This window comes from Lontra canadensis, unplaced genomic scaffold, assembly GCF_010015895.1.
Source record: "Lontra canadensis isolate GAN:19392208 unplaced genomic scaffold, GSC_riverotter_1.0 scaffold16, whole genome shotgun sequence".
Taxonomy (NCBI): Eukaryota; Metazoa; Chordata; class Mammalia; order Carnivora; family Mustelidae; genus Lontra; species Lontra canadensis.
This window is the reverse complement of record NW_022631010.1, coordinates 11,243,492-11,271,310: the sequence shown is the minus strand read 5'-3', so window position 1 is coordinate 11,271,310 and position 27,819 is coordinate 11,243,492. Positions and strand designations below refer to the sequence as shown.

The 27,819-nt window shown below is 38.3% G+C and overlaps 1 protein-coding gene and 1 pseudogene across 2 annotated transcripts in view; one reads left to right on the top strand and one right to left on the bottom strand.

The window, feature by feature from the left end:
- PLCB1 (phospholipase C beta 1) overlaps nt 1-27,819 on the bottom strand; it is a 673,983-nt gene that overhangs the window by 184,409 nt on the left and 461,755 nt on the right. For both annotated transcript variants that reach the window (XM_032859164.1, XM_032859165.1), the window contains exons 7-9: nt 27,611-27,686; nt 20,157-20,257; nt 18,675-18,841 (exon numbers count right to left, since the gene is read on the bottom strand). In XM_032859164.1, coding sequence (XP_032715055.1) covers nt 18,675-18,841; nt 20,157-20,257; nt 27,611-27,686 — 344 coding nt within the window. The remainder of the gene's footprint in view (nt 1-18,674; nt 18,842-20,156; nt 20,258-27,610; nt 27,687-27,819) is intronic.
- Nucleotides 14,303-14,464, top strand: LOC116868804 (annotated as a pseudogene).

Sequence of the window (27,819 nt, the reverse complement as noted above, 5' to 3'; positions counted from 1 at the left end):
AAACCTCAGTGAGTTCAAGTAGTTTAATATGTTAGGGATGATTACTAGCTAAATTAAAACAAACTGTCCCATAATAGAGTGACATTAGAAAACATCAAATCACAACTAAAAGCAATGCTACAATTTTCTGGAATAAAACCAAGAAGAGAAGTCCAGAAGGATGAGGCCAGCTTGCAAAGGCTACAAATAAAGCCCCTTACATATTTTCTTAATAGAAGATTGGTACATTTCCAACTGGACATGTCACTCATATCATGGCACCTACCAAAGTAGGAAAAATAGAATTCCCTTAAGGAATAGGAAAACGTTGCTCTATGAAACTTTTCTGTTCAGAAGCTCTGGTGTCCAATGAAAAAGGAAACTGGTGAGGCATGAGTGGAAAGATCTGACTTCAGTGGGGAGAAACAACCTTGAAAAAGATAAAAGAGGCAAGTGGCATGACAAAACGATGTTCCCTAAGGGCCATTCATATGTCTCATAATTCTTCAGCGATTTCTTTGCTGCAAAGAAACTGTCATGCACTGTTGCACAAATGTCATGGCCAGCAACGATACCTCTGCCTCCTTCTACTTCCCTCCCTCCCATGGGGCAGATAATGACTGAGGCTCATCTGGTGTCCTCCTGAACATTTCAGGAAGACAGAAATTTGAAACTCTGTTGTGACAAGATGAGATCTTCCAGGGATGCTTTAAAACCATTGGTGTGTCCAGTGACCCTCAGCTGGATTTTTCTCACGCTTACAAGTGCACATGCAAATGCTCTTGTATATTTATGAGGCACAAGCTATTCTGATGCCGTCCCCAAACCTGGGGACATCCAATGGCTTTTGGGAAAAATTAAGAGTAAGGAGGATCTGTGTCCACAAAAGGGAGCTCTGGAGACTACAACAGAAAGGTCTATCAAGAGCTTGGTGGACTGGTTCTTTCACCTTCTCAAGTCCTAGTTTCTAGAAAGCTAGATCAACAGAACTTTCTCCCTTGAATACCTGTTCCAGGCATCTAAGAAAAGATGGTTCAGATCGAGTCTCTCCAGGAAGAACAAAAATCTTGACCTTACCTGAAGTTGCGGCACCACTTGGTGGTGGTTATTAATGAGCACATTTGTAGTGAGGGCCTAACTCTGTGTGTCAGAAGTTGAGAATAATGAGGATGTGTACATCAGCGTCCTGACCTTCAAGACTTAAAAAACATAGCACGTAGAATTCTTTTTTGATGCCTTTTGATGTGCAGTTCAGGTTACTTTCAGTTGGGGTGATATCCTACTGTACACGTAGCTAAAGAGTTTGGAGTCCCATTTAGCAAACTCATAATTTCATGTTGGCTACATAGGAACCTTCTGGTCCAACTCATTGTGGTCCAGTTTTGTTCCATTTACTCTTTTACCATTCTGGTGCCCAGTCTGGCAGAAGATAGAGGAGAATTGGCTGAATGTGGCCAGTTGGTGGAGTGACAAAGTTAGTTAAGGAGCCACCCCACTGTTTTGCTTCTGATGTACAGACACTAATGCAAGAGATGTCTGGGGGAAAACAGTATGGTCCACAAGCAATAGGCAAGGGTTGCTTTCTAAATTTAGATCTCTTTCATAGAAGTAGAACCACTTCTACTCTGATGGAGAGTAGAAATAAGCCCCCTCATTTTCCCTTGTTAGAAGCAAATGGTTCCAGATCTTTTTGTTGATACTTTTGGTATTTACCCCTATGTCTCAAAATAATGTTTGTGGTACTATTTTTTGACTTCCCACCATGGGAGATGAGGATAGTGCTCTTTCTTTACTCTACCCCACAGCACATGTACACATTCTTCTCATCCTTCTGAGATAGTTACATTGTAGTTTAGTTAGATCAGTATTCAGTGCTTATATTATCATGACTATGTATTCTATTCAGGGCTGAGTCATGTAGTAAACAAATAATTATTTTTCTTTCCATGTACAATTAAAAATTTTCCCTGTGGTTAATAATTGTCTTGTTTTGTCATTTGCTTAATTTCTTTGCATGTATCTTGAATCCAACTCAAATGCTCCATCAGTTATCTAAACCTCTTTGCAATATGTTCAAATATAACACATGTCCTCCCAGTTTCACTTTTTTGAAGAAGTCTTTTTGGAGTCTTATGACCTACTCCAATCTAGATTGATTAACTTCCATTTCTTTCACCTCTATTCTTTGTTGAAGTTCTTTAATTTTTTTTTTTTTTTTTTTGTATATCATGTCTTCCTCTTTCATAGTTAGCCTTTTCATTTTAGTGGTAGCACAATTGTCAGTAGATTCTTGAGAAAGTGTTCATGAGTGTGAAAATTTTCGAACCTTGTATGTCTAAAATGGCTTCAGTACACTCACAGACTTGATTAACTAGTTTAGCTGGGTATAATAGTCTAGGTTGGAAAAAATTTCTTTTAAATTTTTGTGGGAAGTTTTGCTTCATTGTCTTTTAGCTTCTAGTGTGGTTATTAAGAGATCTGAAGACTTACTGATTCACCATCCTTAAAACAGTTATGTGGCCTATTTTAAAAAATTGTTTATTTTCTCTTCCTGGAAATTTTTAGCATCTTATTCAGTCCCAGTTTCCTGAAATTTTGCAACACTGTGCTTTGTTATAAGCTTATCTTTGTCTTCTATGCTGGGCACTCTTTGACCCCTTTTAGTATGAAAGCTATTATCCTTTTATTTGAACATTTCATGAATAATCTTTATGATAATTTTCTGTTTTTTCTTTCTAGAACATTATTTGGGCAAATTTGCATTTTAATACATCCTCTCTTCTATTTTTAATTTTATTTCTTTTTCTACTTTCTGGAAGATTTCCTCAGCTTTTTTCCCAACACTTCTTTTAGTGTTGTTTCTCCTGTCTTTTTTTTTTTTTTTCAATGTCTAAGAGCCAGTTTGTGTTCTCTGACATTTCTTTAAAAAACAGCATTGTGTTCTTTTTCAATAGTGCAATATCTTGTTATCTTTCTAAGGATATAAATAATATATGTATAATTAAAGTTTTTCTTCTCACTACATAACCATTATTTTGTCCAAAGTTACATATTTTCCTTATTTCTACTTTTTTTAAAAAAGATCTTATTTATTTATTTGAGAGAGAGTGAGCAAAAAAGAGAGAGAAGGAGCAGGGGGAGAGGCAGAAAGAGAGGGGGAAGCAGACTCCCCACTGAGCAGGGAGCTGGACATGGGGCTCAATCCTAGGACTCCAGGATCATGACCTGAGCCTTAACCAACTGAGCCACCCAGGTGCCCTTCCTTATTTTTATTTAAAAAAAAGAAAGAAAAGAAAAGTTTCTTCATATGTTCAGTAATTTTTAGTTTTCTGTTTATATTTCAAATTGGTAAACTAAAAAGTTTGATTGGATATTTGAATGCATCTGGATAACTGACTATAAATTGAAAAGAAATTTTCATTGTAGAGGGATCATTCTTTGTGTCTTTGGAGCAACCCTTAACGTCAGTACAGTTAGGTCTTTCATCTTGGGCTGATCAGAGTCCTGAGAGAAGATCTATCTAATCACTTGCCAAGAGAGTGGAGGCCTGCACATCAGCACTCCAGAGCACATGGGGAAAGATGAAGGGAGGACTCAGCGCTCAGTAAGTTTATGTACACATAAAATATGTAACTTTATCTCCTTGCTTTCAGTGTGGTAACCCTTCCTTCATCTGGTACTGTGTCATCTTCAGACCCTCTGTTCTCTTGTCTCCAGAGAGTAAACCTTCAGTCTTTATCCAGGTGGGAGTTCTGACTATTCCTTAAACAATAGTTAACTAGTCCTCCTTATTTTAGGTTAAACCCATGTTCAGATGAACCTAAGATCATCAGTTTTTAAGACTTTTAAGTGTTCATGGAATAACTCATATTGGTCCCCAGCTTTTCACGTGTCAGATCATGATCAGTTTTCTTAGAACTGTTATAGCTATAAGTACATAGCTAGCTGCCAACATTATGTAATTATTATCCCTTAACCTATTGTCTCCACCCTTCCCATATTATGCCTTTAAGAAATATTTCCTTTGATGCAATTTTAGTTGGTTTAAAGGGAATTTAGATGAATATATTCAGACCATCAGATTTCTCCTGATATTCTATGATTTTTCTACTACACCGACTACAGAATTTTTAAGTTTAAAAAGTCAGATTTCACATACTTTATCACTTTATCCTACTACTTTTAGGTAAAATTGAATCGGATGGGAGGAACAGAAGGTCTTCTGTTATAGACCTACTTTGCCTGGTCAGAGACTTTTCACAGGTCTCTCTAGTTTTCTTTAATTTACATCTTTCTAGTGAAGAGTAAGCAGTGACTAATATTTCGTCACAGAAGGCATTAGATGGGTCATTTGTCAGTCAGGTTTTTCTCAGGTAGAGAGTAGTCAGAGTCACAGAAGCAGTCTGAGCTCTCAGGTACTTATCAGCTAGAAATGTGCTTGGTCCCCTTGGTTTCTCTTACCAACCTCATAAGGCTGCTGGTGTGGAACAGGTATGGGAGTGTGTGTAAGGACAGGTCAATGTCCACAAGTTTCTAAGGCAGTCATGACAGAAACAAGCTGGCCTTTGATTTTATGAATGTCAGTGAATTTTCCAGCTCCCCTTATGGTGGTCCTGGGATGTGTCCCTCATGATTTCATTCAATCAGAAGAAAATACCATCCAGATTTAATTTGGTTTAATGTAATTCTATTTCCCAAGTCTCTCATGTAAAATTACAATTTGACTTCAAAGCACTGCCTGAGAAATTATCTGATTAAATCTTAAAAAAAACTATTTAAGGAGACTTCTGGAACTAAATTCTAAGGCAGCTGAAATAAATTGCATATTCAATTCTGGGGTATTGGGAGTATTTAACAGATGAGAGACTTCCTCTCTTCCTTTCCAAGTCCTATCACCCTTCTCCAGTACACACAGCAACAAAATATTCTAACTTTGCCCCAGGGAAGAGAGATTTGGCAGAGAAGGGAGAGCTAAGGGACATCTTTTCTTACTGGTTTGAGGGCACTCTTTGACTAAGACTTCCTTGTCCCAAGTTTTGGGGAAGCTCCAGGTAAGTATGATGTCCTGAAGAGAGAAGGCTATGACTCTTCCTGGAGATGCTCCAGAAAGTTCCAAGCTCTGGTGTTCCCCAGTGGCTAGAAACAGCAGAATGATTTTTATTTCCTCCCTCTGCTTAGCCCCTGGCAGATGCACTAATCAGACAGCATTAAATGTCTAAAGCCATCAAAAGAGACCAGAAAGAGGGGGCTAGGATAATTCAGAATAGGGCAAATCAATTCTTTTTTTTTTTTTTTAAAGATTATTATTTATTTATTTGACAGACAGAGATCACAAGTAGGCAGAGAGGCAGTCAGAGAGAGAGGAAGGGAAGCAGGCTCCCAGCTGAGCAGAGAGCCTGATGCGGGGCTCGATCCCAGGACCCTGAGATCATGACCTGAGCTGAAAGCAGAGGCTTAATCAGCTGAGCCACCCAGGTGCCCCAGGGCAAATCAATTCTTAAACAATAGAAGAGTTGATTGTACTTCATTACTCTGCAATGACAAGTTACCCACCGTGTCAACACCCTCTCCTAACTTCTTTGTTCAGCCCTGGTAGAATTTCTTTTTAAATTCCCAAGTAAGAAGCATATCTGAAATAAATCCATAGGTCCTCATCTTCTATCTATAAGCTTATGAAAGTGATTTTTGTTAAGGTCCGGTAACCCAAGCTAATGTTCTTCTGTGCACTGAGACTTCTGGGCCTGGGGGTGAGTCCTCAGCCCCATACTTTCTCAAGATACTTTTTAGGAGCTACATGACCAGGGGAAGAAAAAAGTATAGCAGGGTATGCTTAAAAGCTGATCTCTAAATAGAATTCATGGCACATTACTAAGGTGCCATGGAAGTCCCACTGTCAGACTCTTTTCTGTTGAGTTTGTGTTTTTTGTCAGGTTGGTTACCTTGGTAATGACCCCATCGTGGCATCAAAGCACTACCATGGAACTGTTCCTGAACTAGACCTAAAGGTAGATGGAAGGCGGCGGCAGCAAAAGGCTCAAGAAAAAAATTATGCCATGGAGCTTCAAGGAAAGAAAATATAATGGTGTATTTACAAACACAGTATTTTTTCTTATTAATGGATTCTGACTTGAAAGGAAGTGTTTTATATAAGTGCAAGCAGGATATGGAAGGTAGAGAGAGAGAACCAGCCTTTGAAGAGCTCCTTGAATTGAATTTATTTCCAGCATATTATTTAACAAACCTTTCTAAACTATTTAGTATATATAAATATTCACTCATTTCATCCTCATGATAACTCTGTGAAGTGGGTAATACTTTTTACGTCCAATTTATTGATGAGAAACCTGAGGCACGTAGTTTGCCTAATGTCACACAGCTTACAAGGGGATAAAATGGGATTGTAACCCAGGTAGTCAGGCTTTGTGTTCTGTGCTGTTAACTACTATGTTATCCTGCTGTAGAGGACACCATACATAATCTGGGAGAAGGTAAATAATGACAAAAATATCACCATTGCCATCATCATCACTGGAGAAGGAGCTACCCTCACTTGAGCACTGACCATCTGTTAGGCACAGATATCCTACGAGAAAAATCCCATCCTATTTTCAGTTGAACAAACTGAAGTTTAGAGAGGTAAGTCGCTTGTTTGAGGTCACAGGGGTACACAGTGCGAGTGCTAGATCCGGGCCCATGGCGGGGAATGAAGAGAGACAGATGGTTGGGGGTAAGACTGTAGCTGTCTATCCCCCTAACTTTCCCAGCACTGGCCCGGAGGAGGGACACAGAGGATGAAAAGGAGAGGGTCTTGCCTCCATGGCAGTTAACTTTATCTGGCTTCTGAATTAGTCCTAAAAATAGCCCTGAATGTGACCAAGGAAGAGTTTACCCCCCCATGATTTACTTATCTCTCTAAAACGTGTGACTTTAATCTGTTAAAAGAAGCTGGGCTCAGGCAGGACAAGTGACCCATCTGGCAGAGGCGTGAGGATTAGCTCTTTGATTCAGATTTGTCTGTCAAGGTCTAAAATTCTTTTTCAGACTTCATTTACATTCTAAACTCTGCCAGTGATTTAAAGGCTTCCTCTAGCATTTTTATAACTCATAAGTCTGACTTTAAGGAAGAAAAATAAAATACAACAGGAAACGTGTTAGGCCAATGTGAGGACCAGAGAAATGCTCAGCAGAAGATGTGGCATTATTTTGTGGGTTAGGGAAAAAGAAAAACAAAAAAACAGGTTAGCTTAAAAAAAATAAAAATTGCCAAACACATGCAAATAACATCCTTCAAAGCCTTCAGGCACAGAGAAATTTCTACAAATTCAGTCTTGGAAGACAGATGGCCTATAAGTCCACGCAAAGTCATCACACAGTCGAGATGGGCAAACTGGACAATGTGTCTGCCACCTAGCATGGCCACCAGCCTCATTCTGCGGAGCCAAATGCCAATTAGACAGGATCTGGCACTCAAATGCTCGGATGTCACTGGGATTAGGTGGTTGAGAAGCCATTCAGCATTATTCAATCCCCACTCTTAATGTCATGATACCAGAGCTTGTTGGAACGCTACTGGTCCAATGGCTTAACACCTCCCATGTCACTTCCAAGCACAGTGCAGAAAAGCTATTCCTTTGGCTCATGCTGCTGTAACCTTTGTGCCAGTTCTGTTAGACCAGCTCAGAGAAAGTAAGTGCAAGATGGCTTGACTATGCCATGGCTCACCAAAGTCTATTTGTCTGCTTTCAGAAATCATCTATTAAATGACCCCTTTTTAAGAACCTTTGCTTGGGCACAAACTTTCCTATGACACTTGCCAACTAACTGTGCTTTTGTAGAGGAAATGTACTTGGCCGTTTTCTTTATCTGTTTGTTTTCCAACCCTGGAGTCCATGTTACAGACTCTCATTCCATCTCTATTGAAAATCTGTTCAATTGCCATAAGTATGTACAAATACAAGTCCACAATACTGTGTGACAATGTCCACGAAATGACTACATGCTCTCAAAATCCTTTACGGATGAACCTCTCACCCAGCTGTCCTGGCTTTCAGAGTCCCCAAAATTTCCTTGCACTCAGTTGAACTTGTTGATGTGGTTTGTGTGAAAGTTCTTAATAATAATACCTAAATTCGAGTTAACACTTTCCGTTTATCAAAATGTTCTCACATCTGCGAGTTTATTTACTCCTCATTATTCTGTTTGGGAGGTAAGAGAGAGTTTTAGTATTTAACATGACAGAGAAACAAGCTCTGCCCCAGTGAGATTAAACAGTCCTTTTAAATGGCTGTGGTTAGGTAAGGACAGAATCCATATTAGAATCTTAATCTCTTTGTTTGTTTTTGTTTTTGTATATTTGTTTTACAGAACTGCACTGTATTTATTGAAAAAAATCCATGAACAAGTGGACCCACACAGTTCAAACTCATGTCGTTCAAGGGTCAACTATACACATCTTTACCCTAGAACCTTGAGCTCTTAGACACAGGCATGGAGTCTTCATGCAGGAGTTGTGTAAATCCTGATGTATTGTTAAGGGTTAGAGGTTCTCTGATGGCTGGGAACAGTTTGTTACATTTTATTAGCGTGGTGTCATATTGCTTTATCAGAGGAGATCCTTTTCAATGGTTTAAGACCATAAAGCAAAGGAGGCAAAATGTTCTAGATTCCTAACCAGAATGTTATGTTCCATGGTCAGGTTAAACGTTTTCTTTTCTTTTCTTTTTTTTTTTTTTTTTTTTAAGATTTTATTTATTTATTTGACAGACAGAGATCACAAGTAGGCAGAGAGGCAGGCAGAAAGAGAGGTGGAGGCAGGCTGAGCAGAGAGCCCGATGTGGGGCTCAATCCCAGGACCCTGGGACCATGACCTGAGCCAAAGGCAGAGGCTTAACCCACTGAGCCACCCGGTGCCCCTCAACGTTGGCTTTCTAAGAGCAAGGACCAAACCTTACTTTCATTTATATCTCTTCCATTGTTTAGCATAAAGGCCAGCCCAGAACATGGGCTCGCTTATGCTTCTGGATGAGCTCCTTATAGAATATTATCTCTTAGTGCTTTAAATGTCTCAGCATTCCTGAAATACAGCTCGACTGTCACTTTCCTCTTTGAAAGCCTTTCTTTCTTAAAGCAATTCCCAGAACTCCCCAGAACCTCAATAAATAAAACTTCCCCTTCCCTCCAAGCTTCCTTCACACTCAAAGTACACTTAACAGGCACTGACTAAATGAATGGAGATATATTATATTCTATCTTGTATTATAGCTCTTTGTATATGTCATCTCCCCTCCAAGTTAGTCTCCTTAAGAGAGACTTTATCTTGATTTCGTTCCACTTCCTTGTAGTTCTTAAGTCATCTGGGCAATATATGTTTGTTAGATTAAAATGTCCACGTAGGGGCACCTGGGTGGCTCAGTGGGTTAAAGCCTCTGTCTTTAGCTCAGGTCATGATCCCAGGGTCCTGGGATCGAGCCCCAAATCGGGCTCTCTGCTCAGCGGGGAGCCTGCTTCCTCTTCTCTCTCTGCCTACTTGTGATCTCTGTCTGTCAAATAAATAATACATAAAATCTTTAAAAAAATAAAATAAAATTTCGATGTAATTAAGTCAAGTATGTGTTAGAATAAAGAAGAGTTCAGTGAGCACCAGGTACCTTGGAGAAGTTCTTTGAGGTGGAAGGGGCTGGAAGTGTCAGAGGGTTAAGGCTTCCTAAAAGCATCCTCAGTGACTATGTTTGGGAAACTTCTCGAATTCATTCCCAGACTAAACGCCAATTATGCACATGGATAATTTATTTGTTTTACAACCAACAAAATTATTGGCCCTTCTCAGCTTCCTGACATTATTTCACCCATTGCTGTGGCACATTTTCATTTCATTTTAGCTGGTAAGTGTGAAGGTAAATGGTCCATATCTCACCTCCTCTGGGTTCCTTGTAGCACACTTTGTTTTCCCTGGAGTTGGTTCACTCTGCATTTGATGTCTTTCTCTTCCACTGACTTAGTACAAGATAAACTATTAACAGTAGTAGACTATGGGTAATGCAGATGTTGGGAGCCAAATGTGTGTGACCTTGTTGCCTTTCTCCAGAACAGTGTAACCTGGCCAGACTATTCCTTTTAACTGAGCCATAGTCCCCTGGTGAGAAGAGGGAAGGTGTCATAGTCAGCAACTGGTGGTGCTATGTTCTAATAGGAGGTTACATCTGGGGGAAAGGAGCTATTATCTGCTTTGTCCCAACAGCTCTCACATGAAATGGCAAAGCACCTGGGGAAGAAACAGTTGGCTGAGGGAAAGAGGGTTTAACAAAATCCAGCAGTCTGGGGTAGACTAGGCTATGAAGCTCACGTCCCCACACCTTGGAACTAGCATTCGAGTTACTCTTTTACTATTTAGAGTTTTCCTGACTGGTTGTTTTCTGAACAAAGGCCACTTCAGCTGTGAATGGACATGGCTGTGACTTTCTGGCTAGAGCTGTGCTTTTCGGCAGACACTGACATCACTGAAAGAAAAGTCTGGAGGAGAAAAAAAATCCCAGGGTTCATGGGCCAGATATATGCCTCTCCTCAATCCTCTGCCTCCTGGGAAAAGAGGAAATGCAATCAAGGAAGGGAAAAGGGAAGCAAGTTACCATGTCAACTAATGAACAATGGACTCTTAATGGCCATCTTGAAACAATTTTTTTTTTTCATTTTAGCCAGTCTGAAATACAGAGAAGTCTATGAACATAGGAAACACAGAGTCAAGAGGAGCTTGGAATCTACTCACAGATGATAATGTCATTCTCCTGTGACCTTCCACAGGGGCTAGAAAGTCAATATGTGGAGTTTAAATGGAATCCTAATCAATAAAACACTAAAGTGGCTTTCCAGCCACTTTCCCAGGGTAGTAACTTAATGAAAGCATGAAAAGAACTGGCTACGTCACCCGGTTTGCATCTGCCTTTGTCTTTTGGGAAGAAAATCTCTCTCGTTTGAGTTGATTCTGTATATTCATTTCCATTCTTTTTATTTATTTATTTATTTATTTATTTATTTATTTTTGGTACCTCTACCTGGGTAATCTCTATAAGAATACTTAAATGGATGCCATCTTAATTGTGAGGCGGGTCTTGAAACCAGTCAATACGTCCTCCATGTTTTTTTTAAACCGAGCATCCTGAATCTCCTGGGGTTTTGGCGGAAGGGCCTGCCAAGAATGAGGTGAATGGGGGAGCCAGCGCCATGCCTCTCTTCAACCAAAGGGTTTGAAAGGTTTTCCCTACACATTGGGCCTTTCCTGTGAGACTTTCTTAGAAGAAACAAACATAAGTAAAATAGGTTCTATCAAAGACAGGTTTTGTTGAGGTGTCCACTGCTCACTTCTAAATAGCTGACTTGTATCTCTTTTCTCGGGAAGTCCTGATGGAGGGCCCCAAGTGGGGTCTGGAGTAGGAGGGAGGCCTCTGTACTGGGGCCCAGAAAATATGGTCCCAGTCTCAATACTGTCACTTCCTCAGCTGCCTTTCCTAAGAGTTTGGGCTAAATTGTTAGGAGAGAGGAGAGACCCTGAATTGAAGCCACCAGCTAGGCCTTTGTGAATGGTAACAACAAAGACATTTATGTTACAGATCAGAAGGGATGAGCTATGGGAACTGCCTTTTTCCATGTTTTTTTCTCTCAGTGCTCATTTCTGATTTTGCTAGGGCTATTTATGAAAAGTGCTTATCTTTGAGTTCTTCTAAAAGTAGGTTTTGAGATAAGGATTTGAGTGCCAGTAATTTGTTTGGGAGGCAAACCCAGGATATAACAGTAAAGGAGTACAGAAATGAGAAAAGAAGGAAAGGCGGCCTAGTAAATTTACTGTTGTGGGCAACTCTAGGGAAAGTTCTAGCTTGTAGTGGAGCTGTTGACTGTATTGGAACAATGAATGCTGAGGGACATGGGAAGAGCACCTAGGTCTGTTAGTGTGGGTATTATCCCATTTTACAGATGAGGAAACTGAAGCTCATGAAAGTCAAGTCCTTTGCCAGAGATTAACCAGCCTAACCATTAACACTTTTCCTCTTCCTTTAATTATGGCTTGTTTGATCTCTCAAAGATAAACAGCAGACATTAATAAAAATAATCATGTTTTTAGTAACTTCTACTTCCTAACCACAAATGGTGCTGGGAAAATAATGATTTTTTTAAAAATCTACTGGGAAGGGGACATGTGGGTGGCTCAGTGGGTTAAAACCTCTGTCTTCGGCTCAGGTCATGATCCCAGGGTTCTGGGATCGAGCCCCGCATAGGGCTCTCTGCTCAGCAGGGAGCCTGCTTCCCCCTCTCTCTCTACCTGCCTCTCTGCCTACTTGTGATCTCTGTCTGTCAAATAAATAAATAAATAAATAAATAATCTTAAAAAAAGAAAAATCTACCGGGAAAATTAAGTGATGAAGTAAGTAGTAAAATTCCAGCATAAATCTTCACCTCTTTAACTATAATTCTATCTTAATAAAAATATATATAAAAGAGTTGACTGAGTCAGAAATGAACATTAGTGCACACATAGGACTGGGCATATTTTTTTTTCAGCCTCCATCATCAGATGATTCTAATTTCCTATCACTTGCAATAAGTTAAATAAGTCACTCAGCCAAGAGACAGCAACATTCAGGAATGCCTCTGCTCAGCGCCGTGAATTGGAATTCCAGATCTGTACGTGGTCTGAAATAATTTGGCATAAATACCAATGACCACTTTGCATCAGTTCAAGTCAAAAAGGTCTTGCGGGCAGCAAGAAATACATGCAACCTTCCTATCATGAGCAACTTAATTTACCCAGCAGCTCTCTCAGGGAATTTTCTTTAAAAAATGAGAGGAGGAGTAGGTGGGACGGATCAAAGAGGTTAAATGGCTTCCTAAAGTGAAATAAACAGTATGGATGAATTATTGATTTCTGACCCAGGTTTAGTGGAATCAGCTGTTCTTATCTGCCTGGGGAGGCGATCTTGCTCCTGGGAAGCACATCTGGACTGAATTTCAGGGGCCCACATCCCTGCCACTGTCAGTCCAAACCATGTGGTTTAAGTAGTGGCCTCCTCATTGGCTCAAGGGAGAGTCATGTGATGACCTAAGTCTGTCCAATTATTACATTCTATTCTCCAGGTCACAGAGATCCTCCTTCAGCAGTGACCTTGTGTGACTTAAGCCAGGCTGGGGTTTCTGGTACTTTTGATGGAAATATGAGTAAAAGTAATCTCAGTATTAGAGTTCTTGTTAATTTAGGAGAGTCTGCCCAAGCGTCTATTGCACGCGGTACAGAGAAAATGACTGCAGATGTAGAAAGACAATTCTTGATATCATTTGAGCCCCTGGATCCAGTCAGGCCTGAAGTCATTAAAACCTCGCAGTGTAAACCCTGACAGAGTTGTTGTTTTTAAATTTTATTTTTTGTAGTGCAAGTGCTTGACTTAAGCTTTGATGGCTGAGGCATCCATTTCAAAAAGGCATCCACTTCAAGACAATTATCTTGAATAAACCCATTGCCAGCCACATGACTATTAGGAAGCCAGGCCTCTTCCACACGCTGAGACTCCTTTGATTTAGAAAGTTTGGTTTAACTTCAGTAACTGGCCATTTGGGTCACTTGTCTTCTCTCTTCCTGCCCTTATGTTTTTATGTTTCACCAATAAAGAGTGAGCCCATAGAACCCTAGGCATACGGGCACGCTCCCTTTCACTCTCTTTCTCTCCCTACAAGTGACTGCCATGTGTGGTCCCAGATGCGCTGAGTAGTTTCCAGGTATTATAAATAATAAGCACCTTTTTCTCCCCAAGTTACATGGTGGTTGTTGATGAAGGGCGTCCTACAGTCATAATAAGAACCATAAGGGTCAGTATAACAACATCGGTTATTTTTTTTAAGACTTTTTATTTATTTATTTGACACACAGACAGAGAGATCACAAGTAGGCAGAGAGACAGGCTGAGAGGGGGGTGGGGAAGCAGGCTCCCTGCCGAGCAGAGAGCCTGATGCGGGGCTCAATCCCAGGACCCTGAGATTGTGACCTGAGCAGAGACTTAAACCACTGAGCCACCCAGGTGCCCCGACAACACTGGTTTTTGATAAGCTGAGATCAACACAAAACACTCCTTGACTTTTTGCTCATATGCACCAACAATAAATTTCTTTCTGTGCTGCAGTTTAAGTTTCTGTCATTTTTCTACTGTAGGAGTTCCACCTAATACTACCGGTTGGAAGAGTGTCAAGCCCCGTATTGCCTCTAGCACACTCTGGGGGCGTCTTGCCATTGACAATAGTGACATAATATAGTTCAATTGTGTAAGTATTTAAAATAAGTATCTGGATCGCTTCTCGGCCTTTTGGCTAAGATCATGTGTAAAATAAGTATCTGGAAAATACAATACATTTTTTCTGGTACTGATGTTACCATTAGCGTAGGTCTGTTTAAAGCAAAAATGCTTGCTCTACCTCAACTTCTATTTGTTTTGCTTAAAACCAAATCAATTTGCTACTGTATTTTGAGTTCATTTCAATTATTTAACCATTAATTCAGGCAGTACTGATCAAATACTAAAAGAGATGATATGGTTTCATCTTGACGATTTAATTGCAATAAAGCAAGGGAACTTTTGTACAACGTATTATAAAAATTTAAGAGAAAGAACTGATTAAAAACAGGAATGTAGCTAGAAACATCTGTTAATATCATAATCTGCTATATTAATTCAATTGCTTAACAAATACTCATAAACACCTGCTCTTCACAGAAAAACAAAAATGTGATCAGACTCAATGTTTTCTCTGGGTTTGGTTTTTTAAAATGAATTTTGGCCTTCCTTTACAGACATAACAGTTCAATGTAATCTGTAGTCTGTTACCTGGGGTATCAATTTCTTCTTTTCATGCTAATTTTACTCATTGCCTTCCTTCTAAAAGGTGTAAGTGAGTAAAGAAACCAAACTCCCTTTGGGAAACATTAGTTTTCAAACTGACATTCAGGACCCTTTGTTTGGAAGAGGCTGGGGTCATTGCGTATTCCTGTGTTAAACATGGTTTAGCATTATGCATTTTGTTCCAGTGCAAACAACACTACGGACCAAGGCATTTTGCAATGTGTGATTTTTCAATCATAAAAATTAACCAAACTCCCTTGAGAACAGTATTTTCTGCAAGAAGTTGAAATTTTTCTTTGTGGAGCCCGAACATATGCACATTTGGCCTTACACTGTTCAGAAACCCCGTGATTATTTATCACCAATACAGACGTCTTCAAAAACAAGAATTCCAGCATGGAAATGGGGCCAACCTGCCAATGACAGCAGGCCCACACGGCATCAAAGTCTATTTTCCCTTCTGTTTTTTCATTTCACACATCTATGTTTAGTCGACTAACCTATGGTCAGTTTAAGCATTTTGATGTTTGGCCATATTAAAAAATTTTCACTTAATTTTAGATTACCTCTTATGTAAGAGTTATGTGCAGTGCACATGAAAACTAAACATTAGCATATGGCAACTTTGTGTAAAGTTTGTTTGTTTAACACCTACTTTAAAAAAAATAAGTTTCTTCATATCAGAGAATATAGTTATATTGTTACATATATACATTACGGATGCATCTTAGTCTTAGCAGTTTATAACAAATACAGGCAATATGGAAGCATCTTTTTCAGAAAACTGAAATTGAATTCGTGGGTCAATATAACCAATGCTTATGCACATTTGAGGAACTAGTCAAAATGAAAGTAGCAGAAAAATTATAATGTAATATAATGTAATATACTGATTTCCATCTTCTTATAATTTATTCTAAGTATACTTATTATAAGTATAATACAATGTAAGTATACAATATAAGTAATTATGTTGTAATATACTTATTATATACTACTAATATCCTACTTATTTTCTTTTGTGTTTATTCATCAAAAAGTATTAACTAGTTGACTGAAAGTTAAAAATTATTTTCTCAAAGATCATCTTAGTGTGAATATTAGATAAGTCATTTGACCTCAAATTTTAGTTTGTTTCTCTTTACAAAATGATAATATACATTTTGAAAGTCATATAATGGGATGTCTGGGTGGCTCAGGGTGTTAAGCCTTTGCCTTCTGCTCGGGTCATGATCTCAGGGTCCTGGGCTCGAGCCCCACATTGGGCTCTCTGCTAAGCAGGGAGCCTGCTTCCCCCACTCTCTCTCTGCCTACTTGTGATCTCTCTCTCTCTCTGTCAAATAAATAAATAAAATCTTCAAAAAAATTTTTTTAAAAAATGAAAGTCATATAATGAATGAAGGCTAATTTCCTTGTAAATCTGTATGAGTCATCATATTGAAAATAAACAATACTTTCTTAAATTCCACTTTGTTTGATTTTACTTGTAGCTATGTTATAAATAAAGAAGATATGAAAGAGAGTTTTTGGAAAAATCCTAAAGTCAAATATCAAATGTGAAAAGCAAAATCAAATTTAAAAATTGATTTTCTTCTTTGTATAAAAAATATTATTAAAACTCATAATTACTAGCAAATTGAGCTTTTAACTCAGCAATTTCTTAGTCCTACAAAGAAAGATTTCAAAATCGTTCTTCTTTTGACAATGAAATAATACTCAACACAATAAAACAATTTTCTCAAGTATCTTTGCTCACATAAACAGACCCAAAGCAGCAAACAAAATGACTTTCATGTTTATTTTCTTCCAAGAGTTTTTGAGTTAAGAAATGAAATCTGTGATTTAAAAAAAAAAAAAATCACACCAGGGCTGACATGGAGGCTTATCATCAGTTTCATATTAAGTTGTGGAAAAACAAATGAAACTGGTATTTTAAGTGTACCTGAAATTTGTGTGCCTGCTGTAATTATGAAATTCGTACCTAGTGTATCTCTAAGATGGCACTAAATAAACTCGCAAATGCTAAGAGATATCATCTTAATTTTCCATTAGAGTCAACATGGGTTCTGCCAGGGTTATAGAATGTTACAATAACTGTCACAGATTTCTCTCTTTGTATCCTCTACTGCCTGCATTTGGTCAGAGTATGGTGGATGGAGGCATCATACACTGGCTGAGGAATGGATTGTTCATAGTGTGGTGTGAGAAGGGGAGGAAGCGGCAAAGTTTAGACTCTGAAGTGCCTCACTGGTTTCACAAAAGCTATTTGTTTCCTTTGTGCCATGGGCTGTTTCTGGAGGTCTTGTTGGATTTGTTATATCATCGTGTTAGTTACGTTTGGTGAAGTTCAGATTTCAAGTTGTGCCAGTGAAATCTGCAAGGAGTTACTCCCTGCATAACGCTAAGGAGAAATGCCGTCTCTGTGGCGCTGGGGATGGAAGGGTGTCAGGATAGGTAGATTCAAGGGGGTGTGGACCTAGTGATGCCAACATACACTGTTGAGTCATCCGTTTCCTTTGACGGGCCTCACCTCCATGGCAGGGATAAGGATGATGATAACAACAAAGGCAAAGTGCTTGACCATGAAAATGAACAAAAGCCAAAAAAATTTCATCTGTCAGTTCCCAACTAAAAGCATGTAGGATAAAGTTAATGGTAATATTTTACTTTTATACTTAATACATCCATTTTTGTTTTCATTTAGAGGACTAATTCTAGAATAAATACAATGGGTTAAAAGGCATTTTAATCTACTCCTATGATAACCATACTTATTAATGATGATGAGCTTGCTAGAATTGTATCTGTTACTTATGACCTGCCTTCATATTAACATGCAATTTATCTTTCTTAATAATTGGTTAATTGCACTTTATTTTCCTCCCTGTGGAATAGCTAGGCAATTTATAATAACATCAGTGATAACACGCTAGTTTTCTCAATGAAGATATGTCAGTCCAGGTGAGACATGGTCTTAGTGGTAAAAGGAAGCTAAAGAGCTGATTCAGGGATGTGATGCCACATGCAATTGGAAACTCCCAGCAAGTAAATCATCATGATCTTATTTTGGCAATTTATTTCTCCAGAATAAAAAAAAAATGAATTTCTTAACTTCCAGGCAACCGAGAGATTTCTGATATTGATTTTTAGACTAATAATTTTTTCTACAAACACTGATTTTTTTTTTTTACATATAAAAGGCCAAATTTTACATTTTCCCAAGTGGAGAAATTCATCAGTAGTGTAAACTGGAATAAAATAAGGGTTAGCTTTAGAGATTTAGGTTTAGTTTTAGAGATTTAGAGAAAGCTGTGGGTTATTTTACAGAACTTCTAGAAACAGAGCCCAAAAGGCAACCTTTAAATGTTTCTTTTTTTTTAGAAAGAGCGAGAGAATCTCAAGCAGGTTCCACACCCAGCATGGAGCCCAACATGGGGCTCAATCCCACAACCCTGAGTTCATGAGCCAAAATCGAGTCAGATGCTTAACCGACTGAGTCACCCAGGTGCCCCCTGAAAAGCCAACATTTAAGATTTCTTGTATGAGAAATATGCATTCAGTCACTGGGTAAATTTAAGACAAAATGAATGATTAGACACTTAAAAAATATGTTACATGCATATATATACATAACAACAACAACCGCAAAATCACATGTGGAAATCTAATTGAACCACTAGTGATTTAAGACAGAAAGGAAAGCAGGCATACAAATGTGGGAAACAGATCTAACCAATCCTTGATGTTGATACTTACCAGGGGGTGACCCATTCGCAATTAGAAACCACAGCTTCCCTACAGTGTGGGGCAAAGTGGACTGACCTTTTTTGGCGAGACTATGGTTGGGTTCATACTTCTCAATCAATACTTGGACTTGTTCTTGCTTTAAAGGTGGGTAAAGTATTTCATTTAGCCGGGGATCTCGCTGCTTAAGGTTGATAAAGTCCATCATCTGATCAACAGTAAGGTATGGTTTGCTTTTGGCACCACTAAAACCAATTAAAAACCAGAAGTTAGAATACTGGTCCACCAAGTGTCATTCATATATTTACACTTAACTATAGAGAAACAAAATCCTGCCATCCCTGGTAAGCACATGCTATCTGGACATTCCCATCTGACCTTGAAAACGTGTGTTGCGTCATCACAATTGCTGCATTCTATGGGGTGCAAATATCTTTTGCAATCCCTGCCACCAAACCTCAATGCCCTTGAAGTATACCAGATGCGTAAGAGAATCCACAGTAGGAAAACAGCGCATCTTGTGTGTAAAGCTGCACCACTCTCAACTGAACACAGAACATATGGGTTGTTTTTTGGATTATGACACTAACCTTCTGGTTTAGTCATCAAATTCCCACATCCCACCTCATCATTTAGAGATCTATTTATTACTCACAACTTAAAAAAAAAAGTAAACAACCTGCATACATTTTTTATTTTCATTAAGTTATGCTTTAGCAAAAATCTGTAAGTCTTCAACATAGTGTGGTTCAGGTTTCCCATTTCAACCCTATTGACAAACCAAAGCCAAGTTCAACGGTACAATTATAGCTGATGCTCAAAACATCATTGATAGCAATGAACATCACAAAGTGAGTATATCCAGTGTCATTCTTAGCACTGTTGGCCTGTCTTCCACATTAAAAAAAAAAAAAAATCCTTATTTTGTTGATATATTTTGGGTTGATTTTCTGTCACCCTGTGGATTTCAGTAAACTAGGAAAGGTGAATGGCTACTGCCCTGCATTTGCCCTGGTGTTTTGGCTTGTTTCTTTTCTTTTCTTTTCTTTCTTTCTCTTTCTTTCTTTCTTTCTTTCTTTCTTTCTTTCTTTCTTTCTTTCTTTCTTTCTTTCTTTTTAAGGAATGGCTTTATATTTTCTAAAATAAAAACAAATGACTTTCCTCTGGGAGGGTGCTTAGCAATCCAGAATTCTCATTTCACTAACGTGTGTCCAAGATGTAACCTGACTGGTTCCCCGGTCAGAGTTCTTTCTGCATCATGTGTCTCTACTGAGCCAAGATGCTCTATTCTAGCTGTAATCTTCAAACTATGCAAAGTCCCCCACGGATACTAAAACACCAATACCCAGCAACAGATCATGGCAAACATCCACTCATTAAAAGCAGTGGTTGCCCCTCTGGGGTAGGAATGTTGATTGTCTCCAACAAATGACACAGAAGCATTGTTGTCATACACAGTGCTGGAAGAGTTCTCCCGTCTCCCTCTATTGCTTAATACATCCTGCACGAGCCACCCCAAGCTGAAAAATAGTGGGTTTGAATGCTGTGTTGTTCTCTTACAATTCGGAAAAGATGTTATCAATTTCAGGTCGAGGGCAAAGGTTGTTCAGGAAAACTCTGTACACTTCTGGAGTGAAATCCTCTTGAGGTATTGAATCGTTCTGGGAAATAAAGCAACAGGGTCAGAGAAATGTTTTATTCTTTCCCTATCCTACCCACCCCCTACCCTCTTTTCATGTCTCTCTCTCCCTTCCTCTTTTTCCAGGAGCCCAGGGTAAACATTCAGAAAACATCTATGAGGCCAGCTGTAGAGTTCATTTGGACACTTGCTTTGAAGAATCAAATGTCATCCTTTCTGTTGTTTTTTCATTATAATTTAAACTTCAGTTTTCTGCATCTCAAGGGATGTTAACACAATTTTTAAAGTACATTTACTAAGTAAGTTAGACCTAGCAAAACCAGGGTCTGTACTGCAGATTTTTGTTAGGTTGCTTTTTTCTTTTTTAGTTTTAATCTTTAAAAAAAATTGTTATAAAATATAAACACCATAAAAATGACCATTTTAACCATTTTTAAGTGTACAGTGGCATGAAGCATATTCACATTGTTGATAGGCTATTTAGCAGATGTTTGAATAAATTTTTTTCAAGAGCAAAGAACCTGGAAACAGACATTTTCAAAATGAAAACATAAATTCCAATTTTTTATCTTTTTTTTTTTTCAAACAATGTTCCTTCCGGTTTAAGTAACCTGATAAATTATAGAACAGTTTTTGTAAATAGGAGAGCACTAGTCATTATTTCTCACTGATTCCTCTTGGTCTTACTGTTTGGGAAGCAAGTCATTGATATAAAAAGTCATTTCTGGACTTATTTTTTTGTTTAGTTGGGCTGCCATGGAAACCGGAAGCATGTATTCAAGGCTTTGTTAACAGGAAAGACATTCTTCATGCTGTTTTCTTATTTCAGGTATGTGTTTATATAATTATTTTTATGTTCAAGCCCTTCAATGAAAAAAAAAAAAACCCAAAAAGCAAAAAAACCAAAATCCCTTTCTTTTACCAAGTGCATATATTTTGAAATGTACTTTTATAGAAACACCTAAATTTGTTCTCTGAAATTGTACCCTGCCTGCTAACAGATAAGAGAAGTTAGCTCACCACTTGGCAAACAGCAGGAGTCTCATATTTGTGGAATGAATGAATAAAATAATATTTCCTTTACTAAATCCGTTTATGGAGCTGGAAAAAAGTCTACTTTGCAAAACAGAATTTTGAGATAACCAAATAACATGTGTAGCAGTATACACAGCAAGGTCCATTACATATCAGTGGTCCAACGCAGGATCGATATACTTGAGTCTTACTGAACTTTTATTTTTTTCTCTCTTCTGTTAGCTTAAAACCTCTTTCTCTTGCCCTGGGTTTTGTCTTTCTTTCTGGGCTACCATTACATTTCATTGGTGTGGTATTTCAACACTAACTATATTGTGCTCCCAGCTGTATGGCTCTGTTTCTTAGTAACATGCAGAACTACACAAGCTAGGACTTGTGTGTTGCTTGTTAATTGCTAGATTTCCAGTGTGACACATAATACGTCCACAATAAATATATGTACATTATGAGAAAGGTAGAAATTGATAGAACAGAATTCCCATGGGATATCAGATTCAACTGAAGTCATTTATATAAGATTCCATACACATAATTTCATAGAACAGTATGCTTTCCTGAAACTCTAACCATTGTTTATTCGCCAGCTGTGGATTAGGACTTCTTATTAAGGAGGAAAAATTAACGAGATAATCTAAATAAACACGATATTATTTTCATTGCCAGTTAGCTGTTAGCACATAGAAAAGAAACCATTTCAATATAGCTGACTTTCTTTGTCTCTTTTTTCTTTGTCCAACTTGACTGATGAGGATACCCAAAAGCTTTTAAGGTTGATGTAGGAAAACAGAAGAAATATTTTTGGAGACATGAGTTAAAATGAGTATCACTGAAAGCTGAACTGAAAGGGTTTGGGGAGGTATCTGTGGAAAAGCTATTGACAAGTCCTAATTCCTTACACCTTAAACAAGGCTGAAATTCACAAATTTCATTTACATATTTTCTTTTCCTGGATCTCATGATTTGGTGAAGTGGATGGAACAGAGTCATTGTGTCCTATCCGAGCAGGAGGAAGCCCTCAGTCCAGCACTCTGAAGATCATACCCAGTGTTCACTCTTCTCTAATCCTGCCTGACCACACTAACTAAAGGTGGCATATTCTTTTGTGTTCATAATCCACATTTATATATTTTTATTACAGAATCTATCATACAATTTTCCCCATTTTTTAATATTTCTGATTTTCTACTAGACTATGAGTTTTTGAGTGAAGTCACTATCTCTTCTTTAATTCCTTTGTGTCCCAAACATGCCACCAGGCATATAATAGTTACCCAATCAATGTCTGCTGGTGAACCCAGGACATAGGACCCAACCTTAGGTCTTTTGCTTGTAGTCTAAGACTTGGCTCACCACATCATGCTTCCAATACAAAACAGATCATCAGTGATTACTTATTGCTATTGTTACCAGAAATTTTTGGAGGGATAATTAAGAAGGATAATATAGTCTGATTCAGGCCCATTTATTCCAGAAATCGTGAGGTATTGGTAAACTTTAAAAATGACGTTGCTTCAATTCCATGCTTGGATACAAAGAATCCCAAAAGGGAAAAGATTCTTTTGAAATTTGATGGCAGTACTGATGGCATTTGTATTTACAGATTCCATAGATCTAGTTATGACATATCCACATGTTAAATTAAAAATAAGAAAGGGTGGGGCACCTGGGTGGCCCAGTGGTTAAAGCCTCTGCCTTCGGCTCAGGTCATGAACCTGGGGTCCAGGGATGGAGCCGGGCAATGGGCTCTCTGCTCAGTGGGGAGCCTGCCTCCCCCTCTCTCTGCCTGCATCTCTGCCTACTTCTGATTTCTATCTGTCAAATAAATGAATAAAATCTTTTAAAAAAATAAGAAAGAGGGAAAAAAACCCCCCACATATATGCAAATGAAAAAATCCTCAGAGGAAAAAAATATTTACTGAGCATTTACTGGGTGCCACACATATGGAACTTATGTTTTTGTTTGATCCCATGTCACCTCTAGGTGGTTGTGACCCTTTTCAGATGCAAACACTAGGGACATGGCTGCTTACAAAGCCTGTCTAAAGTCCCACGTGTGTGTGTGTGTGTGTGTGTGTGTGTGTGTGTGTGTGTATGGAGCTCCTATGGCTTTGAATGCAGGTTGTTTGATTCCATAACTCATACTGTAATCCAACAAACTAAGTGTTCACATCAACTTATTCTCAATATTTTTGTTCTAAAGCTGTAAGGCAAAAGTTGTTAACCATAGAGTAGATGATATAATTACAAGCAAATTACTATAATAAAGCAAATTCATAGTGTGGTTTAAAGATAGAATTTTGATATTAGGGATTTTAAGAGTCACAACTACATAAATGATTGTATTTTGGATGTATATTCTGGGTCTATGGCATAGGAGAAAGTCAACATATTATAGCCTTCCTGGGAAAAGTTTCTTTACGTTTGGTTTATTGTATTCTTTAGTAAAATTTATGGTACTCTTTTTTTTAAAGACTTTATTTATTTGAGAGAGAGAGAGAGAGAGAAAGCAAGCACAAGCAGGGAGAGACAGAGGGGGAGAGAGAGAATTTCAAGCAGACTCTGTCCTGAGTGGAGCTTGATACAGGGATCGATCTCATGACCCTGAGTTCTTGATCTAAGCAGAAACCAAGAGTCTCACACTTAACCTACTGAGCCATCCTGATGCCCCCTTTGGTAAATCCAAAACAGTCACTGCTTTCCTTGGTATTACATAGTAGTTTATAACTACGGTAAGCTTTATCATTTAAAGCAAAAACACTTGACCCTTGAACAATGCAGGGGTTTGGGGGTGTTGAACCCTGCCACACAGTCAAAAATCCATGTGGAACTTTTGATTCCCCCCAAAACTTTACTAAAACTGTTGATTGGGAGACTTACTTATAACATTAGTAGTCAATAAACATGGATTTTGTATGTTATATATATATTCTATATGGTATTCTTACAATGACATAGCCTAGAGAAAAGAAAGTATTATTAAGAAAATCATAAGGAAGAGAAAATACATTTATAATCCTGTACCATATTTACTGAAAAAATCCATATGTAAGTGGACCTGTAGGGTTTAAATCCGTGTTGTTCTGGGGTCAACCGTCCATGTATTTATTCCTATCTTGTTCATTAAAGTGCCAGTGCTATGCGATGACTATAATACAACCTGAAATGTCACTGAGCTGTTTTCAAGGTCACAAGCCTGAAATCAAGGGGACTTTGGTACAAGTAAACTACTTCCAGTTCTCAGAAAGTTTGTGGGTAAAATGGTAATTTTTCTGGGGCGCCTGGGTGGCTCAGTGGGTTAAAGCCTCTGCTTCAGCTCAGGTCATGATCTCAGGGTCCTGGGATCGAGCCCCATGTCGGGCTCTCTGCTCAGCGGGGAGCCTGCTTCCCCCTCTTTCTCTGCCTGCCTCTCTGCCTACTTGTGATCGCTCTCTGTCAAATAAATAAAAAAACCCTTTTAAAAATGAATTTTTCTGAATAATATGGAAAGGTCTCCAAAGATCTCCCTGGAAAATATGTTTGGATTATTAATAGAAGGACAGTAATTGCTTTGTTTCTCTTTTTAGATACAGTGCTACTTTTTAACAATTAAGGTAACTTTGGCAAGCAACTGTAATCTCTAAAGGAGTACCCTCTAAAGGAATGCATTATTCCAGTGGATCGCGTTGGCCAGGATACAACTTCAAGTGCATTAATTATCCCTAACAATGTGCGCAAAGATAATGTTTTAAAATTCTCAACAGGATATCCACTGTGTTTCTGGTAATGTATCTATTTACAGAACACAATTCAATCTAGTCTGAACGACCACTGGCTATGAAATAAGGTTCCCAGATATGCAGCCCTACCTACCATTTATGTAACCTTTTCTTCTGTGGAGTGTTTAAAACACCTCTTGTCAGTGTATCCAGAGTCTTTTTTGCTAATTAGTGGATATTTTCTAGAACCGCTCTTTTGTAGATATGAAACTACAACAAGGATTTAAAATATCACTCAGTTTAGGGAAACATTTACTTCCTAGCTCTGAAATTGTCTTTGGTTTTTAGATCTTTTGAAAGCATCCTAATTCTACAAGTCCTAAGTCCTTGAAGTAAATATACTTTACTATGAATAATGATCTTTCAAGATTTCATGATGGAGGTTGATTCTCTTTTTTAAAAAATCTCCAATTTGTTTTCAGAAAATTGTCATAACATCTAATTTACTAAAGATAAATATATTTTTTTCAATTTAAACATAACTCCTGTTATTTGAATCTCATTTTCTTTTAAAAATGTCTCCAGTTGATATTGGTCTGAAAGCATGAACCTATAATAGACATAATGGGTTGTAAAAACTCAATTTATATTTATTGACTGAATTGTCAGAATCCAATTGTTTAGAAAATTGCAATTTACAGAGAATTGGTTGATGGATTTGATTTTCTATTCAGCTTTATTTTCTATTCTTTCTTTCTCTTAGCTAGATTCAAAATAGTTAGAATTTTTGGTCATTATATTCACAAGATGTTATCCAGTAAAGGTACAATCAGGAGCAATTGCAGAGGAAAAAAAATTCTTTTCATGTCTTTCTATTCATTTCTCAAGCTTCCTTTTTATGCTTAAATGCAGAAGTCTTTTTTGTCACTCAGACCGGTGAATTCTTTCCATCCTCAGGGCTTTGCACACGTGGTTTTCTTTTTCTCGAATGATCCTCTTTTACAATGGCCACACCATTCCTTTTGCTCACCGCACCACTCCTCACCCCACTCATTTACCCTTGTGTCACTCCACGTGTTTGAGGAGCACCCCCAGAAACTCTGTGGTCCTTGAGTCCTGGGACTGTATTTTGCCCACAACTAACATTCTCAGTGCCTGAGGGCAGGTAGTAAGAGCTCAAGAAATATTTGTTGAGCAAATGATGGGACCTTAACTGGCATATCCATCCTATCCCAAAGCATCTAGGAAAGAGCAGTAGTAAGTTTACTCATTTTATTTTGCTTATAAAAGTGCAGGTTAAAATGGTTGGGGGAGGGGCACCTGGGTGGCTCAATGGGTTAAGCCTCTGCCTTCGGCTCAGGTCATGAACTCAGGATCCTGGGATCAAGCCCCACGTCGGGCTCTCTGCTCAGCGGGGAGCCTGCGTCCCTCTCTCTCTCTGCCTGCCTCTCTGCCTACTTGTGATCTCTATCTGTCAAATAAATAAAATTTAAAAAAGTGTTTGGGGGAGCCCCTCCATGTTTGTCCAATGTTGGCAGCATCACCAGCCCTCTCCCCTAATAAGAGGAAACTGAGAGTGGGGGAGCACTCTTTCTTTTCTTTCAGTTACCTACCAAAGTCCTTAATAAACTTCACTTTTCTGGAAAGTATGCACAAGAATAGGCTAACACATTTAATAATAGCACTCAATACTTTTTCATAACCTAACGATAAGTTTAGCAATGGCTTCTTAACTTCTTTCAGTGCAACTTGAACATTGACAGAGTGTTCCAAGAGGCTCAAAGTTTCTCCCTATAGTGTAAGTGCTATCCTTGGGAAAGAGCTTACTTGTTGCTTAGATACTAGGATAAAAATAATTTGCAATAGAAAAGCGAGTTCTGCATATAGCCTGAGAAAAAGGTTTTATACAACAGACTGCACTCTCCCAGAAACGATGGTAACAAATAATTTTAGAGCCAGTTACATAGAAATGCATTGAAATGAAGGCAAAATAATTTGGGTGGGCAACATTTTTGGAATGCCTACAATGTGTTGGGCCTAAAAAAAAAAAGCATGATACCTGGCTTTCCTCTCATCCACTTTACCACCATACGAGCAAAGTAGGCGGTTTCCAAACTGATCCTGCACGCCTCCCAGCAAAAACTTTGTAAGCACAGCCCTGCAGAGTATGTCGATATATTTATGTCCAAACATGTGCTACCATGTTAATTGCGTATTAACTTACACATGGTAAAACCAGACATTTAAGAAGGCTGGAATACAATGAAATCTGTATTTCAAATATCTTCCTAATCATAATCCCTAATTCCTAGCTAACATCTCCAGGAACATCAACAAAATATTTGTTATTAAGGAGAAATTTAAATTCTTAATAATAATACCTTTTGGCCCATACCTTTTTATACCAGATGGTTTTGAAAAATCATTATTTACAAAGAACCAGAGTCTTTCTGGATCAACATATTGGGTTTATGGGAATGAAAGAAAATATAACTATGGTGGCCCCTTGTATTATAAATATTAAGTGAGTCTTATGGTCTTCTTACTTTAAAAAAGTGTTTGGGTAGTATGGGGGCAAGTTATATTTCAGTATGATTATTCACAGGTATTGAGTAGTGCTAAGTTTAGAAAGGCAACATGCTCACCCTTGAAGATGGAAGACTACAAGCCTCTAAAGCAGTTTCAACTCGCTTCCGGTCTGCTGAGAACAAGCGGTATATGCTGTGGAGTGAAATCACCACAGTGAGACATTGGTCATACGCTTCTGGATGACACCAACCCAACGTATCCCATTGAATTCAAACCCTTTTGTCATTTAAGATATCCACTGCTCCATGCATCTGAGGATAGGCTC